The sequence below is a fragment of the Puccinia triticina genome, chromosome 13A, assembly GCF_026914185.1.
Source record: "Puccinia triticina chromosome 13A, complete sequence".
Classification (NCBI taxonomy): Eukaryota; Fungi; Basidiomycota; class Pucciniomycetes; order Pucciniales; family Pucciniaceae; genus Puccinia; species Puccinia triticina.
The window spans coordinates 1,833,619-1,851,973 of NC_070570.1; the positions used below are offsets into that span (position 1 = coordinate 1,833,619).

An 18,355-nucleotide genomic window follows, 5' to 3' on the forward strand; every position below is an offset into this window, starting at 1 on the left:
CATCTTCGTGGATTCTCAAAACCCATCATGATACAGTTTTTTTTTGGTGTAATGTTTTTGTTGCCGCTACTATTGTATTGTGCGCAAATTAACTGCATGGACTTATGTTTCTGTGAGACTATTTCTGCTGGGTTTGCGAAATGGTGGGTTGCTGTATTGGAGTATGTACTTGCATGTATGTTTGCAGATACAATGATGATTGATTATGAGCACTGGGTCCGTGCGTAATAGTGACAGTGACAGTCTGTTTGGAGATGAAGGGGTGTGGGCGTAAGCCAAGATTATATTTTGTGCGTGGGGCCTGTTTGATTTGCTTCAGTTCGCGCGGCGCAGCCGCGATTTCCCTAGTAACCACATAACTCTCAGTCATCCGATGCACCGGTTTGTCCAAGGATTTATCAAAACACAATACCTGGAGTCCACAGAGCATTTGAGACTTGTGCACTGCAGTTAAGGATTGCCAAGTCAACCCGTGTACCCACCATGGGTCTGGGTAACCGCACTTGGTTTCTTAATTTCTGGACATCTGTGTCCATACACAGCACCTGCCAACAGGTAAGGTGTGCAACAGTCTTCAATATCAAATTTGGATTAGGATTAACCCCAGAAGTTTGAGATGCATCAAGCTTGAAACAGGCCTCAGCTCAAGCTGGAGTCAAGCATCCAAATTCCGTGCTGGTGCACCTTGAGTGTATACCTTGTTCAGCATCCCAATGCTGAACATTCTGTAGTGATCATGCAGTAGACTGAGGCAAATGAACCTTGAAAACAAGCATCCCCCTGAGCACCCTTTTATTTTATTTTATAACACTCCATGTGCCATTGAATCCAGCCAGAATAACATAAAAAGGGTTTGTACACATGAAGGGGATATGTACATAAGAAATGAATATGTAAGCATGAAAGGGGAATGTGAGAAGGGCTATTAACACATAAAAGGGATATTTACACATGATGAAAGGGGTATGTGTGCATGAAAGGGGTTTGTATGTATGAAAGGAGTATGTGCAGTAAGGGGTATTTGCAGATGAAAGGGATATGTAAACATCAAAGGGGTATGTAAACCTGAATGATGAAAGGGGTATTGAAAGGGATGTAAAAAACTCAAAAGGGACATGTAAACATGAAAGGTTCATGAACGCATGATGAAAGGGGTATGTAAAGATGGCACTTTGGTACCCGTGTGGGGGTACCCGGCACCCACGGGCGGGTACCGCTTGCACCAGCCAGAAACCCGCCAGGCGGTGCCGAGTGCGGTTTCTGGTGTCTGCTTTGTCTCCAAAACAAGCAGGTACCCGGGTACCTGTAGCAGTACCCGCCTTATACCCCAGGAGCTGTGAGGCCTTGAGCGGGGGATTTTTGTTGTAACATCCTGCTGATTACTGTGCCCAAAGCTCCCAGGATACATAAATTGGGTGGTGCTCCCGCTGGGCTGCCAATCTATTGACCCAATCTCTGACCCAACAGGTTGGGCGGGTACCCGGATGGGTACCCATTTTTTTTTGCCCAGAAACTGGACACCCGCAGTGCTGCGGGTACCGCTGGTACCCGCCTCAAGTACCGCCCGCACCAGCCAGACACCCGCCAGGCAGTGCCAGGTGCGGTACCAAGTGCTTGTCTGAGTGAAAATAACAGGCAGTACCCGGGTACCGCTAGTGGTACCCAGGTGCCAAATGCCATCTTTAGGGGTATGTACCCATTGTGAAAGTGATACATGCACATGAAAGGGATACACGCACATGAAAGGGGTATGTGCACATAAAGGGGTGACATTATGAAAGGGGTGAATGCATAAAAAGGGATATGTGCACATGAAAGGAGTATGTGCACATGAAAGGGGAATTTGCACAGGTATCAACTCAGTATTTTGGAGCCTGTACTCAGTTTTTTGGAGCTTAGACTCACTCACCAGGAAAAAAAGTAGTCACTTGATGGCAAGTGACATGATGCAGCTTTGTTTTCAGCTCCAACACTGCTCCAATTCTGCTCCTCTCCACCAGCACATCTAGGGCTCACATGACAGGTGTCAGGATCAAAGCACTCAATGTGACAAAACCAGATGATGCTCAGATTTGGCCCTGGCCCAGCTGATGCTCAGCTTTTACCCTGGCTCAGCTGATGCTCAGTTTTTTCCATGCCCCAGCTGATGCTCAGCTTTGGCACCAGCCACTTGATGATCATCTTTGGCCCTGGCACAGCTGATTCTCAGCCTTGGCCGTGGCTCAGCTGATGCTCAGCCTTGGCCGTGGCTCAGCTGATGCTCAGCCTTGGCCGTGGCTCAGCTGATGCTCAGCCTTGGCCGTGGCTCAGCTGATGCTCAGCCTTGGCCGTGGCTCAGCTGATGCTCAGCCTTGGCCGTGGCTCAGCTGATGCTCAGCCTTGGCCGTGGCTCAGCTGATGCTCAGCCTTGGCCGTGGCTCAGCTGATGCTCAGCTTTGGACCTAGCCTAGTTGATTTTCAGCTCTGTTACTGTTCAGGGTATAAACGGGTTGGATTTGGGTTGAAAAACAGTGCCCAAACCCGACCCAACATTTAGCGCAGGTTGGGTTGGGTTGGGGCAGATTTTAAAATATGCTGCCCAAACCCAACCCAATGTCATACTATTTTGGGTCTTGGGTCAACCCAACCTCATAGGCGCCAAAACCCCCCAACTTGACTGTTGGAGGCGTCATAGTTGGTTTGCAGGCTGACCCGATTAGGAAATAGGCTGCCCAAACCCAACCCGACAATTTTACAAGTTGGGTTGGGTCGGGTTTGGGTCATGTCATTTTCTTTAAGAATGTGCCTGAACCCAACCCAAAACCCAACAGGTCTTGGGTTGGTTTTGGGTCAGCCTGACTCATTTACACCCTGAGTTCCTGTCCAAGCTGGCTCCCATATTTTTCCCTGGCATGGCTCAGCTGATACTCAGCAAGCTGAGCAAGGACTGGTACAAATCTGAGCATCAGCTGAGCCAGGACTAGTACAAAGCTGAGAATCACCTTTGAAAGGACTGTTCAAAATACTTTATTACAATTCTGAGAGTGAACTGCGTGAAAAAGCTGAGTATGAGCTGAGCAAAAAAGCTGAGTATGAGCTGGGTACCAAAGCTGAGTATCAGCTGGACAGAACTGAGGATCAGTTGGGCTCATCAAAAACTGAACAGGACCTCCTTGGTAAATTTTGGAAGTTGAAGAGATGGTTGGGAGATTGGGGTAGATAGTGGATAGATATTGGATAGATGGTGGGTAGCTAGCTGGAGCTGATGTGATGTCACTTTTCATCAACTGACTGTTTTATTTTCCTGGTGAATCTTGCATAAATTATGCAATTTGCATGTAATCAACCAGTGCTTGATTTTTGCATGAGGCACAGCTTGCCTTGAGCTCTTGCATCTCAACTGCAAGCAGTTTCTAGAGTTTTTCTTGCAGTGAGAACATGTGCAAAACATCAAATCCATTGTGGTTCACCTCTGAACCACACCCACTTCTGCTTCTTGAGTTTGTTAACCATTAATTTGTTCTTGGATGCAATGTTGCTGACAATCCTACATATCTGGATACCTGAATTTCAGTCAAGGGAGTATTGTTACTGTTCATACCATTGCCAACTAAACTTCCTTTATCTTCAATCCCAAACTTTTCCACCACCAAGCTAATTATCCGGGCCAAACACACCCCTGTGTGACTTTCAGCCATCCAAATGAAGTCAAGGGGCATAGCCTCTAGCTTTGAATCCAGTGAATTTTCCTGAACTAATTGTTAAATGAAAGCACCTACACCAGGAAAAAAAAGTCACTTGATGACAGGTGACATGATGCCAGCTCCGGCGACCCACCATCTACCCACCATCTAATCACATCTCCCCCCCATCTACTTACCAAGGCTGAAACGCTGCGCTGTGCTACAGAAAAGCATTCTTTTAGCGCAGCGCAGCAGGGAACTGCTGCGCGGTCAGCCCAAAAAACGGTAGCGCAGCGCCAGCCCCGCTGCAAATAGCGGGGCCCCGCTTTTTCCCCAACCCAAAAAGCAGTAGCGCAGCGGGCAGGGCCGCTCCTTTCAGCGCTGCGCAGCGGCCACCAAAAAAGCTGCGCTGCACTTTTTTGGCTGGCAGCGGGGGAGCGCTACGCGGCCAGCTCAAAAAGCAGTAGTGCAGCAATGGTTCCACTGCGCTACCGCTGAAATTAGCGGGTCTCCGCTTCTTTCCAGACCCAAAAAGCGGTAGCGCAGCGGGCAGGGCCGCTACTTTCAGCGAAGCGCTTTTGCCCTTGTACTTACCTCTCAGAATTTCCACAGGAGATCCTCAGTTTTGGCTGCTGATGCACAGCTGTGGACCAGCCTTGGATCAGCTGATTCTCAGCTGTGGACCAGCCTTGGATCAGCTGATTCTCAGCTGTGGACCAGCCTTGGATCAGCTGATGGTCAGCTCGGGACCAGCCCTGCCTCAGACAATTCTCAGCTGTGGACCAGCCTTGAATCAGCCAATGCTCAGCTTTGGACCAGGATTGGCTCAGCTGATGCTCAGCTTTTGAAAATTCTTGGCCCAGCTGGTGTTAATCTTGAAAGATTTCAGACAACTAAGAGCATTTCTTTTCATCAGATTCACTCTTCTAATCCATATACATCACTATTCAAGGCAGAGTCATTGAGAGGGTTTTTACCTAACTAAGAGCAGGCGGCTTGACCGCTGTCTAATAGAGATGAGTATGAAGTAAAATAGAAAAGGGAGAAAGAACTATGTTCTTTCTCTAATCTGATGAAAGCAAGCATCAAGCACAACTCTTATTAGCTATTTTGCTACTGCGTCTTGGGGAACAATTTGTTCTGACATGGAGTCAGCAGTGGGCCGCTACGCTGTGCTAGAAATCAGCTAACTGCCAATTACAGCGGCGCAGTGGCAACAGGATTTTCCAAACTCCCTGAATTGTGCAGCCCTAATTGACTGATCACTCAGGGAGGCTTATAGTTCAATCCACGCAAGGCAAGCAGTTGAATGCTGCAAAACAGGCCATGTTAGCTGAACTGTCCTCAAAATGGAATTTTGGCTCTGCATCTGGTAATCAGGATGTCCTGACTCCCTGATGCAATGGTCCTGCTGGACCATTTTGATCAGGGAGGCTCCTAGAATATTCTCACCAGTTTAAGTGGTTCAATCCTGCGGAAAGGGCCGCGTAATCCGCTGTTAGCTCTTTTTTGGCGTAGCGTAGCGGCCCACTGTTGGCGGTGGACAAGGGTTTTTCTTCTCTTTGTCTAGTTATTGTTTGATGTGGGAGAAACAGTGGATTAGTGCAGTAATGTTGTCTAGATTTACGACATAGCATTGACTTTCATTTAGACTTTTGTTAAAGCTAAGATTCATCAGTGACAGGACTGTACTGACCAGGTTAGTAAACCATTACACTATGCAATCACCATACCAAGATTTGTCAGTGCCAAGCTAACCAGTACCCATTTGCCTGAGGCATCTTGTTAGACAGGGCTTGTTGTCAAGCAAGTGTGTATCCACTTGATGACCAGGTTGTTCATTGAGTGGGTGTGTATCCAATTGAGGACTGGGTTGGATATTTATCCCCTTGATTACAATTAAGGTGTTCAAAGTTGACTTGCATAAAATCATAGCATCATAAAATCAGAAGATTTTAAGCAGAAAAAATCTGTACCACCCAAACACTCAAAGCAGAATAGTTTGAAAATGGTACCCTTTAGGACAACTCACCAAATGTCTCTGCTACTCTTTGAGTGGATTTGGTTTGGTCTGTTTTGTCCTGCTCAGTGGAGACTGATGGACATGGGATGTGGTGTTAGCTTGACATCTGGATCAGCTCAACAGACAAAGAGACCAGCAGCTTACCTTTGGTGCTTGCTTTGGTGATTCTGTCTGTGATTGTCTTGTGGCTGGGATCTTCTGTGAGCCTGATTTTTCTGCTTGCTTGGTTTGGACCTGCATACATCAAGTTGATGTGTCAGTTTTACAACCGCGCGGCTGTGTTTTTGGACTGCAGAAGGTGGTTTTCTTTTCTTACCAGATTCTGCAGCTGATTGAGTTCCCGGCCGCTTTCCCAATTTATGGGAGCGTGGCCTCTCACCTAGGCGTGTAGTTTCACAAATCTTTGGAACAGTATTGTCCCAGCTGATCTTCAGCTCTTCAAAAACCTTTTCCAAGATGATGCTCAGCTTTGGACTATTTTTGGCTAAGCTGATGCTCAGATTTGGAATATTTTTGGTCCAGCTGGCACTTGGCTTTGTATCAGGCTTGGAATAGCCAATTCTCAGATTTGGCCCAGGCTCAGTCAATGCATACTGCTTAGCTTTTGATGAGCATCAGCTGTTCCTGGGAAAAATTTAGGATCAGCTGAATGTGCCATATAGAGTGCTCTGGTTCAGTCCTGAAAGCTCTACAAGTGCTGGTGGAGCAGACTTGGAGCAGCGCTGGAGCAGAAACCAAAGCTGCATCATTTCACTTGCCATCAAGTGACTGTATTTTTTTCCTGGTGCTAGAATATCAAATTGGTTGGGTGTAAAGATGGCACTTGGGTACCCGTTTTTCCTGAAATTTTTACAATTTTCAGGGAGTGCGCGGCGGGCTTAGTAGGAAAATCCTTGCTAGCTGAATAACTTTTTTGTTACAGTTTCAATCAGTCTAAAATTTCAGGGATTTTTAAACTCTGTATTTTCTCTGTGCCCTGAAATTTTGAGCAACGGGGTGGCATAAAAACATGAGATATAAGGGGTGTGCGGCAGTCTTAATAGGAAACATATGTCTAATTGGATAGTTTTTTTGTTACATGTCACAGCAGTCTAAAAACTTCAGGGAACTTTCAAATATGCATATTCTAATTACCCTGAAATATTTAGCAATTTTATGGCTTCAGAACCTGAGATTTAAGGGATGTGCAGTAGTCATAATACCTACTAGTGCACACCCCATAGAACTCATGTTCTGATGCCAAAGAATTGCTAAAGGTTCAAGGGCACAGAGAATATGCATATTTGAAAGTTCCCTGAAGTTTCTAGACTGCTGTGACATGTAACAAAAAAACTATCCAATTAGACATATGTTTCCTATTAAGACTGCTACACACCCCTTATATCTCATGTTTTTATGCCACCCCATTGCTCAAAATGTAAGGGCACAGAGAAAATACAGAGTTTGAAAATCCCTGAAATTTTTAGACTGATTGAAACTGTAACAAAAAGTTATTCAGCTAGCAAGGATTTTCCTACTAAGCCCGCCGCACACTCCCTGAAAATCCTACAAATTTCAGGGAATACAAAACATTCACGATTATAAGTGCCCTGAATTTTTTGTGTGTCTGTTACATGTAACAAAAAAGTTATTCCTTAGTATGTACCCCAGAAAAGGGGGTATGCAAAAAATAATTAATTCATTAAAAAATAGTTTTTTTGTAGTTCTGATTGCATGATAATTATGTTCATCATTTTAGATGAATTTTGATATTATTTGCGTTGCGTAGAAATGAGTAGAAAAAAAACCCGGGTACGTACACGGAAAAGGGGGTACGCAAAAACCGGGTACAGAGGCGGAAAAACCGGGTACATTTATTAACCCCCTATAATTATTAATTACAGGGAATTAATTTGGTGTAAAAAGTAGGTGGTAAGTGCTTAAACTGATTGGCTGCTTGACAGGGATTTTTGATGATTCAAAGGGTTTAATCCAGTGGATTTTGCGTGCTGAGGGTGGTTTAAAGGGAAAAGGGGCTACAATAGTAGCAGGGAGAATTTTCACGGCAAACTTACAGTTTATTAGGCGGTGAAATGTCTGGGGGACCTTTTCCTGGGGGCCAAATAGGCCGCTATTTATAGAGGGGACTTCAGTGGGCGCAACCACTAAGTCCTTTTCTCCCTATGGGAGTATCCTGGAGTGTAGGCGTGAACAATGCTTGGCTGTGGGCAATTTATTTGTATTACTATAGTCTGATTTCCCTGACTCTGTCACATGACATGTTTATAACCAATTGTGATGTGAAAGAGCTTCAGTAGAAGACTACATAATGTTTTCACAGGGTATTTTTACACAAGTAACATTACTCTTTTATGTACTGTAGTTTATTTTTAGGTACTTTATTTATTTTACTAATTTTTGTATGTAATCCTTTTTTGGGCACATTTTATGGCCAATTCTTATTATACAATATGTATATGAAGGAGTAGGAATAGAGGGTTACTTTGAGTGGGTGACCCCCCTTAAAATAAGGCAAGGAATTCTTTTCTGCAATAACATTTAAGTATTTACAATTATTTATTGCAGCCTTTTGGATACCTGTAATATCTCTAAGGCTGACACAGCCTGTCAAAAAAATCTTACAGTCCACACACTCATAGTTTGAGGGGCTGGATATCCAGAGAGCTTTCTCATCCTGCAATCTACCAACTTAGGATCCAGAACTTCCAGAACCTCCACAACCCCAGATCCCAGACTCCATCTTCCTCTCCACATAGTAGACCATAACAAAGTTCCCAGGTGGGGTGATTTTTGAACTACATGCTTATCCTTCTTATCAGTACTGATAGTGATGAAGTGGTGTCATCTTCATCCCCAGGGATTTGACTCTTTTCCTCAAAAATCCTGCCTGCTTCATATTCCTCTCCCAGTACAGATTGACGGATATTTAAACTGCTGGGGATGGCAAGCACACTGCTAGATGTAGCCATTAGTTTAATTCCTTTGGTTCTGGAGTGCTGAACTCCCCCTGAGGAGCTCTGCTTGCCGGGGAAGGGGAGTTGGGTCCCCGCCTCCAATTTGTTTTCTGTTGATGAGAGCTGACGTCAGGTACAATATAGGTGAGCTGACGATGGTGTGGGTTACAGGTTTGGTCTACATGGACCTGCAGTGCTAGAAGTGGAGGAAGTGGGCGGATTCCCACAGTTGTTGTGGTTTGCATGAAGAAAAGGTGTGCCTATTATTTGTCAAGAGATTCATGAACAAATTGGCCGTCATTGTCGACATTCGGGGATGGACTGAGGAAATCAGTTTACCATCACATTTCACACCACAGCGGCTTTGTCAAAGCCGGTGAAACTCCCAATGACAAAGGCTTTGTAGCCAACAACACAGTGTGCGCCGCATGGCAGCCGCGCCTTTAGGGCAGAACCAGCGCATGCTGCGCACCCATACGCCTTTGGCGCCAACCGACTTTAGGTAACTACAAAGCTACTCTTTGTGATTCTAACTTGTTTTCGTTTCTTCTATATGAAATAAAGTTGCAGTACCTTGAATTCTTTCGGATTCAAGGATGAATCAACAGAATCAAGTTGGGTTTGAACTCATTCAAGACTTCGTTCAACGCCTTCCTGGATAAGCCGGACCTGGAGACGATTTCTTCGAGCGCATAGCGCCCGTTAAAATATCTAAAGGCGCTGAGTAATTTCAATGTGACGTATGTCAGTACCAAGATCGAGGAAATTGAGATGGAAGAGGAAAGGAGATGGGATTAGGAGAAGGTAGGAGAGGGAGACTCAACGAGTTGAAAGCTCTGATCTGAGCATCGGTTTTTTCCGCGCAGATTTCGTCGAGCCATTTCTGTTCAAGAGCAGTAGCTTGACCGGGTTCGCCAATGATGCTGTCAGCGAGGAGGTCGACCTTATGGGGGAGCAGGATGAGGCCAGCGGGGGCGGTACCATCGGAGCCTTGATCACGGGCATGGGGTTCGCTGAGGGCGGAGAAGTCGGACTGGACGGACTGCTGGCGCAGCCGGCGACGATGCTCTCGGCCGAAGTCGTCGGAGCTCGCGATCGAGGTCAGCGAGCGCGGCTGGAGCGACTGGGTGAGCCGGGAGTGGCGGCTCAGGCCGTCGGGCACCGAGCTGGGCTGCTGGGTTGTCAATGACCGCTCGGAGGTCATCCCCTGCGGCTGCGGGCTCTGGATGGTCATCGACTCTGCCCGGTTGGCTTCAGAGGTTGTCCTCTTAGAGCCCGATTCCGAGAGCGGCTGGTAGCGGCTGTCAGAGGGTAGCGAAGAGGAGGCCTGGGCGGTCTGGGAGCTGCTTGGATGGGCTCGGTTGCGGGTCTGGGAGCCTGGCGAAAGCGAGCTCTGCTCGTCAATCTCCTCGTTGTATTCCTCGCTCCCCTTCTGCTGCTTCTGCTCTTGCTCCCACAGGGCAACCTTCATCTTCGTTTCCCGGTCGATCTTGATCCGCACGTGTGTCCGCTCCCTCAGCAGTAAGTCCCGCTTTAATAGCCACACCAGTACGGCCATCGACTCCGACTTCTCCAGGTTCGGGGCCAGCATAGGCAGGATGCTCGAGAACGGCTGGCGCGATCGTTGGCTGATCAACGAGAGTATCATCACCAGGTGCGGCAGGTTCGGAAACGTGCTCGAGAATTCGTGCTGGAGCCGCGAGATCGGGAGTCGATCCGGAGAAATTGCTGATGGGTCGGTTTGCGGGGGACAAGTTAATTGATAGGAATTTCGTAGGGTGATCATGTCCGTCAACTTTGCTTTCCTCCAATACAGCAAGTGGTCCGTCATCTCGGCTATTGTGCTGGAATCGGTGTCTAGTAAGAACTTGTACTCAGAAAGCCTGCAATGCACATCGTAAGGGATGATAACAGAGCGAGAGAATTAGAATCGATCGGATTGTTCGAGGTAACATGGCAACATACGCACGTCAAGGCGGGCTTGATGATTGCGATAAAGTCGCGCAGGAGACTTCCGGGCGCAGTTTGCTCGATCAAGACTTGGGGATCTTCAAGGAGTAGCAGACTTTTCCAAGATTCCAAATGGGCGAACCGATCCTGATCCCCAGTTTCGGGTGAGGGAGTTTTGACACTATTAGCCAAGAGCCAATTCTCGGGGACAGTATTACTATCCAATAGCTCGCGATGAAGGAGTAAGTCGAGGTCGAGCTGATGATCGAGGGTGATACTCGTACTGCCGAGAGTCTTGAGGTCGTCGAAGGTCCGCGCCAGAGCCCGGGCAAGGTCCGAGCTCTGCTCGACAAACTCCATCATATCTTCGATCTCCGGCTGCCTTTTTTGGCTGTTGCTCCGGCTGGAATATGAGCTTCTTCGTTCGGACAGTTTGCGCATGATTAGTTGGACTTCCCTGGTGAGATACGAGCTCTCCCGTTCCAAATGCTTGAGTGCTGCTGTCAGCTTCAACACCACATCCCTGTAGTAGACTTCGAGGTGCTGTGAGAGGTGAGAAGCGGGTGGGGTATCGATTATCAAGGCCAGGGTGAAGGACTGCAAGGGTGCCAGCTGAGCAGACCGAGCTGGTAGGGTCTCATTGGGCTGCTGTCTCTCATCGTGCCTCGCAGTCGGCGCTGCTGTGAGGAAGCCACACATGGGCGAATACGGGATGGGATTGTACCGGTCCCGGATATTAAACCGGGCCGGCAGGGCTACGGGAGATGGACTGGAATTGCTTCGAGTTGACGCGGAGGAGCGAGGGTGCAAAAAGACGCGGGTGGAGGTGTCGACAGGGGTGATCGAAGGCGTCATCATCCTCGTCAGCTGGGATATTGGCGCCGGGAGGGGCGGCTTGCAGGGAGAGGAGGATGAGTTTGGCAGGGTGGCGAGTGGTGGATCGTTGAGGTCGAGTGTATTGAGATCGATTTCATCGGTGGTTGAGAGGGGTGGCTCAGCGGACGAGGTCCGGGGAGCGGATGTGTGAGTGGGAAGCGCTGGCTTTAAGAAGGGGGATTGAGAGTTTGGCTTATTGGGAGAAACCGGCGGGGAGCTCTGCATCCCCTTTTCACCTGACCTGGTCCTCGTCCGGCCTCGTTCCATCGAGCGCTCGGGATTGGTTTGACTCATGGTAGGCTTCTGGTTGACCAGGACGGGGTGTGCGATGATAGCCAAGGCGTCGATGACCAATTCCAACTTCCGCCCGCTGGCCATCCCCTTGGGGGTGTTCAGGTGTTGAGCGCCATGGATTCGAGGGGTGAGCATATCGGCCCACTCGTCCGGCTCGAAGCCAAGATAGCTCGTCCTCCTCCTCGGTGATGATTGTTTGTTGGATTTTTTCGCACTGAGGCGGACCGAATCGGAATGATGGCTTTCGTAAAACAGGCCTGGGAACCTCGAATCATCGTCCTCATCGTCGAAGTCGTTGGGCTCATGTCGGCTAGGCTTGGGCAGGCCGGAGGAGCTGGAGCTGATGATTCTCCGGGAGATGGGCTGCTTGAAGGCTCTGGGCGAGGCTTCGTCTGAGGAGCTCTCGCCGTAATGGCCGTCCCAAAGATCCGATTCTTGCACGCCCCGCACGAACCGATTGCCGTGATGGTCGCGATGATCGGTCCAGTGAGCCCCATGGGCGTGTTTCTTGCCCGAGTATAGGCTCGGGTCGCTTCCACAGATGCGCGATTGCTCCTGCTTGTAGACCGGCCGATCTAGCCTCGGCGTCGGTTGCGGCCGGGGAGGCCACGCAAAAGCGAGAGAGGGCGAGGACTGATCGGCTTGGGTGACGAGCATGACCGCCAGTAAGCTGCTCATGATGGATGGGCGTTGCTGAGAGAAAGACCGGTGGTCTCCAGTGGCGTCAATCGAACGCGATGGATTCACTGGGACGGTAGGATGTCGTCAGTCTCTTGGATGATACTAGTGATGGCGGAAGTCACTTGCTCACCGGATCCACTGGACCAATCGGAGACGAAGAAGCCAACGAGTGTCTCGATAATCGCCTTCGTTCCATGCTGCCGAGTGGTTGGTGTTGGCTGGTTGGCTGCTGACTGCTGACTCTCAGTGCGCACGACGATCCGCTCCGGAACCCCAGATGGCATCCAAAACATCCACAGCTGGACTGGAGCGTGCTTAACCCCCAAAGATTAGGAAATGCAATCAGCTAACCTAGGTCTAACACCTATCCACGGCCTCAGTGTTTCATGCCCTCACCAACCGTCTTCTTTGGTGCCTATGCTGCCCCCTGAGCTTTCTAGACCTCTGCACAGTAACCGTTCCCGTCCATCGTTTACTTGCACATCCGGAGACAAGACCACTTTGACTAGAGGCACAGCTCTGGATGATAATTTTGAAACAAATCATCGGATGGACATGGTGGCTCAAGATGCCTATCACCAATATCAGCCTCACGCACACCGTGTTTGCTCCTGAGGCGGAAGGAAACACGCAGGCGAATATCTCAAGCAATTTCTACCGCCGCCACTCCCCAAATCCGGCTGGGTACTGCAAGCTTTTGGATCACCGCTCTGAATCCTGTGCTTGATGACAGTTGCTTGTATCATGGCTCGAGGCATGTTGGATGGTTGGTGCTACTGCTAGATGCAGACCGGAATGGCCATTCCGACCACACATGACTTTCCATACATATTTGTACATCGTCTCCACTACAGCTTCCCCATGCTCTGCTCCCATATCTTTATCTCTTATCACCGCTGCCAGATCTCTCTCTAGCATCTAGACATGGTGCGCGCGAGAGCTGGCAAAGCCAAAGTCGTAGCAGTGGGCGCAGATGATGGATGTCTGCTACACAAACTTGAGTCTCGACACCCTCTAGCTCTCGTTTGGAGGTCTAAATATTTGCCAGCTCGTCTGCAACCAGGAAGATGAGGTGTTTCGATGAGAAAATCAATTTGGCGGTCCCTGCCGGCCCGCGCTGAAGAAGAGCTGAAAGTTGGGAGATTGCTGGCTTGACGCGATCCAGACTTCTAGTGCCTTAGGCAGAGGTGATTTCCTGCAATCGGTTGTCCTGCGCAAAGTGTGGATCACGAAGGACTCGAGCAATTTTCCGCCATCGACGTCACTGGTGGGTGATGAGACGTGGGCCAAATTGGTTCCGATAGGTTCCGATTTACAACTCATCCTTCATGGGTGGCATCCACTCCGCTGTTCAAAACTCCAGCCACAAAGTGAATTGTGTGACCGAGTATATCGTGTTGGCATTTAAAGAGGTTCATAAAGAATTCATTTAATAGAAGCCCATTCGTAATACTCGTGCTCAGATTCCGAATGCAGCATTGAAAAAATCGGACGATGGAAATTTCTAAAGGCCGACCGCTGGCAGGCATATCCGGTACATCCATTGATGGAAGTGGGCGCGCCAGCCAAGTGGCAAGAATCTGTCCATCTTGCATGGCCTCCTTTTGCCATCTCAATGCCATACAGACAAGAGCAAGCCGCATGGAACTATCGATCGAATTCTCGCAGCCTGCCACCCGGTACTAAGTGCCAGCCGCCCTCATTCGTTACCGTTGTACAAATTCTTTGACCCAAGCCTGTATCGTTTAGCAGCACACTCTGGCTGCTCTTTATATATTCACCCTAGTCGTCAGTCTCCGATTTGCACAGCCTGTCTCCACCTCCTTGTGTTCACTGTCTGATTCCCTAGTCTCCTTATACACTCCTTTGCATCCAAAGAATCCCCCGGCTGTTTCCATCTCTCTCCCCCTAGCTGTTTGTTTCCGTACCCCTTTAGGCAGGATAACTTATACTACGCAAAATGATCTCCCTAATCACCACATGTCTTCTTTTGGCCAATGCTGCCACTTCGCTTGCCGTATCTGCGGACAACACCGTCAAGATTCTTTCGCCCGCACCCGGGGCTAACTTCCATGCCGGTGCCTCCCTGAATGTTACTCTCCAAATCGAGAAAGGTAGTCGACACCCCCACGTTGCCATTATTTCCGCATAGCCTTCTTGACTCACACCTTCTGTCTTGCAGACTCAATGAAGGGATCCCAGCAAGTTTTGCTCGGATTTGGCTTGAACTCTGGGGAAGCCCAACACCCTACTTCCCTGGGTGAAGTCTTCCTCGGCCTACTCAACACCACCCAAACTCCCTTCGATGCTGAAGGCAAACTGACCTGGTCTATGAGCATCCCTGCTCGGGAACAAATGAACTCGGCCGCGACTTCGTGGGTCATTTATTGCTAGGAAGAAACAAAACCCGAAGGAATTTCGCCAGCTGACCGGACTTTTTTCCTACCTGAAATTCCAGGTTTTCGTTGGTTGTTTCTCAGTACATGTTTTCTGGAGTGAGTAGCTTTCGCTCCTCTAGTATACATTCCATCTCGTTTGTTGACCTCCACATCTCGATCAGCCTTCGCACACCCCTCATTGCGGCCTAGTCAGCGTCCCCGTCCAAGTATCCGCAGACCCCAATGGCTCAGGTGCCGGCAACGGAAACTCTGCCAGTTGCCCTGCCGGCAGCAACTGCCCAACCTCGAACGACCCTTCCGCCAAGTCCGGGCCGTCTTCCCCATCAGCTATGAACACCACATCGACACCCAAATCGGTACCGGACGCAAAGGCCAACATGACCTCTACCGAAATCTCTGCTAAGGGCCACAACACCGGATCAACTATCCCTGGCACTGTGGTCAAGGGAAGTGTCCCCGATCAGGCCACTACCCCAACAAAGACCAATGGCACCTCTTCCCCAACAAACCCAGCCCCCAAAACCGAAAACACCACTCCTTCGAGCAAGGCTAACGGTACTAACAGCCCCCCACCGACCGACTCGGGTGCAGCTCCTCTTGCGATTTCTACTGTAAGAGATTCCTCATCTTCCACAATCTCAATGAATAGTTAGCTAACTTGCTATTCATTTGCAGTCTCACGTAATCGCCGCTGTCGCCGTCATTGCAGGTGCGTATCCAACTCTGCCATCACTCGTCCGACGTGTACCTCTAATGCTTGCTATTCTTTCCTTCGATCAACAGGTATTTTTGCCACCGCTTAAGGTCTGATTAGCCAGCCTTCTCCTTGGACAATCGGATATCCCAGATTATTTTTCTCTTTCTTAACCACTAATTTTCCAGATCTTCAATAATTCTGCTTCCGTTTCTGTTTCCTCCGCTCATTGATATTCTCATGAGCAACTGTCACTCGTTTTGTTTTTCTCAATCAATTAACTCCATTCTTGATCATTGTTTTCTATCTATACCTTGTCCTTATCGTACAGACGGTCTTTTCTTCCTCTTTGATTGGTGACTGCTTATTGACAGTTACACTTTATTCCGTTTGAAATAATACAATCCTTCTTATGTTTATCGGATTGAGTGAGTTTTTGCATCAACGCCCTCTTTGTATACTACACTCATTGCAGAGAACAACTTGCCGTGACCGAAGAATTGTCTTACGAGAGAAAAGGAGTACATTTCGCGAGCAAGTCTATCCGTTTCGTGCAGGGTTTGATCGTATTGAGCCACTCTGATGAATTCATGTTGTCAGACTGGCCAATCACCTTAAGTACAAGCAATGGTAAGATGGTTGTCAAGTCGAAGTCTATTCATTTCAGGCTCACAGTCTCTTAACAGTGGCATTTCTTCTTGCTTCGAGTACATACCTGGTTGCATTGGCCTATATTCCTCCTCACAAAGGCTGGGCACCGCCCCACATCCCAAGAACTGAGATGAAGATGGTGCTAGATGGTGAATTGGCGAATAACAAAATCAAGGTTGGCATACAACGTGATCACCCAGAGGCAGATGTAGTTAATAAATAAATATCCTACATCAAATCCAGAGTATTGCACTCCAATATGAATAGACTCCAATGCCCCGACCAAGAGTGACTGGGTTAATGATTTATGTAATTTAGTAAAACCCCCGAATACAAATACAAACACCTTCAGCTTTGTCTCCGGCTCGGTTAATAACCGACCAGAAAGTGAGTTACCACATGTTACTGCATGAAGCAGTTTTATGAAGTCAGGGAGCTATGTAGTTTGCCCCACCCGGAGCCCAGCTAACGTTGGAACCATCATCCTGCTGACCAAGCTGAGTAAAAATTGGCGACTGTCTTGAAGTCAACGTAAATTGAGCATCCACTGGTGCATCAGCAGACTGGTTTCCAGACGAGTCACGACAGCATGAACGCCACAAAAAAAACCTCTTCACCTCTTAACCAATGGTCAGCTTTAGCAGGTGATGTGCTTTGCAAATCCAACAGATGCTGGTTGGTTGGCAAATAAATCTACAAATTTTGGAATACATACGTAAGTGAAAGGATGGTACGCTCCTCCTCGTAAGAATCAAAGTGACTATGTACCTCATTGGAGGAGGATTGAGACTCTTTTCCCATCATTCCAGCACAAGTTTTTAACCGGGTTCCCAGTGATTCTCAGTTTCAACGATCTCAAATGCACTGGATTGATAACCGTGACCATGGGATATGTATGTGGAGAATGAGAGCAAAGGTAAGTTGGGCTGAATACCGCCTCCAACATGGAAATGAAGCCAGGAAGCTGGCCGCGCATGCCGGGATACGGAGCAGGGTTTGGGTGGGGGCAGGGCCATGGCACAGTGACAACCCCACCGGGGCTGATGATGAGATTACGCTATTGAGGCCACACGTCTTGACGGGGCATTGCGCGAGTTTGGCAACGGTGGGCGTGTGGTCTTTGTGTGGTCTTTGCACATCATGTTGTTAAACATGCACCATGTTTTCGAAGGCCAGCAACACACACAAGCGCGTGCAAAATATTTATGTATGCAGACCTGACCGCTATCCTGGCTCGGTCACCTCCCCGAGAGCACCGGCCACCGGGGGCCGAAAGTGAGATTTTTACTTGAAAGATCAAAATCTAGCATCCAATCCATGATCCATACAGAGAAAATTTGGGGGGGACAAGCGACCCAAGCGAGTCATCGCATGATTTTTTTGTCGATACTTATATACTTGGGGAGAGATGTTTGAAGGGGAGGGATGATGCAAAAAAATTCCAAAAGGGCGATCACAGTAAGAAGCGCTTGTGACGGCATCTGACTGCAGAGCTCGTAATCAAGGTAAGTAAGAAATGTGGCAAACGCTTCTGCATATCTCCCGTCAAGGCCACCTCATATTCTTGTATCGTGCTACATAAAACTGAAGGAGACAGTTACATAAATCTGACTTTTCTTTCTAATTCTAGAAAGGAGCTGGGGTCGAAGAAGCTGCAACTGCCTCTAGTAGTGCTATTTAATCGTGGGCTGAGCGCATTCAACTTCGGCCCAAATCTTTCTGGGTCATCTGATCATGGCATTTGTTCCGATAACTTTTGTTCTTTCGGCCATGACAAGAAGGGTATGAGGTAGGAAAGAAATCCACCCGCTCGAATTTGTATATCAATCCATGCAACGAAGCAAATAAGAAGAATATATGAATAACTCGCGTTGGAAATACTCGCTCCAAGCCTATATAAACCGCTGCATACACAGGAAAACATGCTTGGATGGTGTGGACGTAGATGTGCAATTGCAGCCTTTTCTAATCGGTTATTAAACGAGGCGAGGACAAAGCTGACAGTGCTTGTTCTCGGAGTTTTTAGTCCTTACATAACATATTTATCGCACATAAACTCATGTTTGCTATCACAGGTCGGGAAATATTCTGGGTTCAGCTAGCTTGGATTTGCCAGGCATGTAGGATATTTGTACGTATGGGGTGTGTTCCGCTCTGTTCCGCTTGACTGT

The 18,355-nt window shown here is 48.3% G+C and overlaps 2 protein-coding genes across 2 annotated transcripts; one reads left to right on the forward strand and one right to left on the reverse strand.

Moving 5' to 3' along the window:
• Positions 1 to 9,229: 9,229 nt before the first annotated feature.
• Positions 9,230 to 12,733, reverse strand: PtA15_13A175 (uncharacterized protein; the record flags this gene model as incomplete). The annotated part of the gene is made up of 4 exons (XM_053162346.1): positions 9,230 to 9,359; positions 9,464 to 10,522; positions 10,609 to 12,505; positions 12,571 to 12,733. 4 exons carry the CDS (start codon positions 12,731 to 12,733, stop codon positions 9,230 to 9,232), a joined length of 3,249 nt encoding a protein of 1,082 aa, XP_053026331.1.
• Positions 12,734 to 14,400: 1,667 nt separating this feature from the next.
• On the forward strand, positions 14,401 to 15,642 carry PtA15_13A176 (uncharacterized protein; the record flags this gene model as incomplete). Its single annotated transcript, XM_053162347.1, has 6 exons — positions 14,401 to 14,554; positions 14,623 to 14,815; positions 14,899 to 14,935; positions 15,001 to 15,450; positions 15,515 to 15,548; positions 15,623 to 15,642. The coding sequence occupies 6 exons, from the start codon at positions 14,401 to 14,403 to the stop codon at positions 15,640 to 15,642; spliced, it is 888 nt and encodes a 295-aa protein (XP_053026332.1).
• Between the last annotated feature and the right edge of the window lie 2,713 nt (positions 15,643 to 18,355).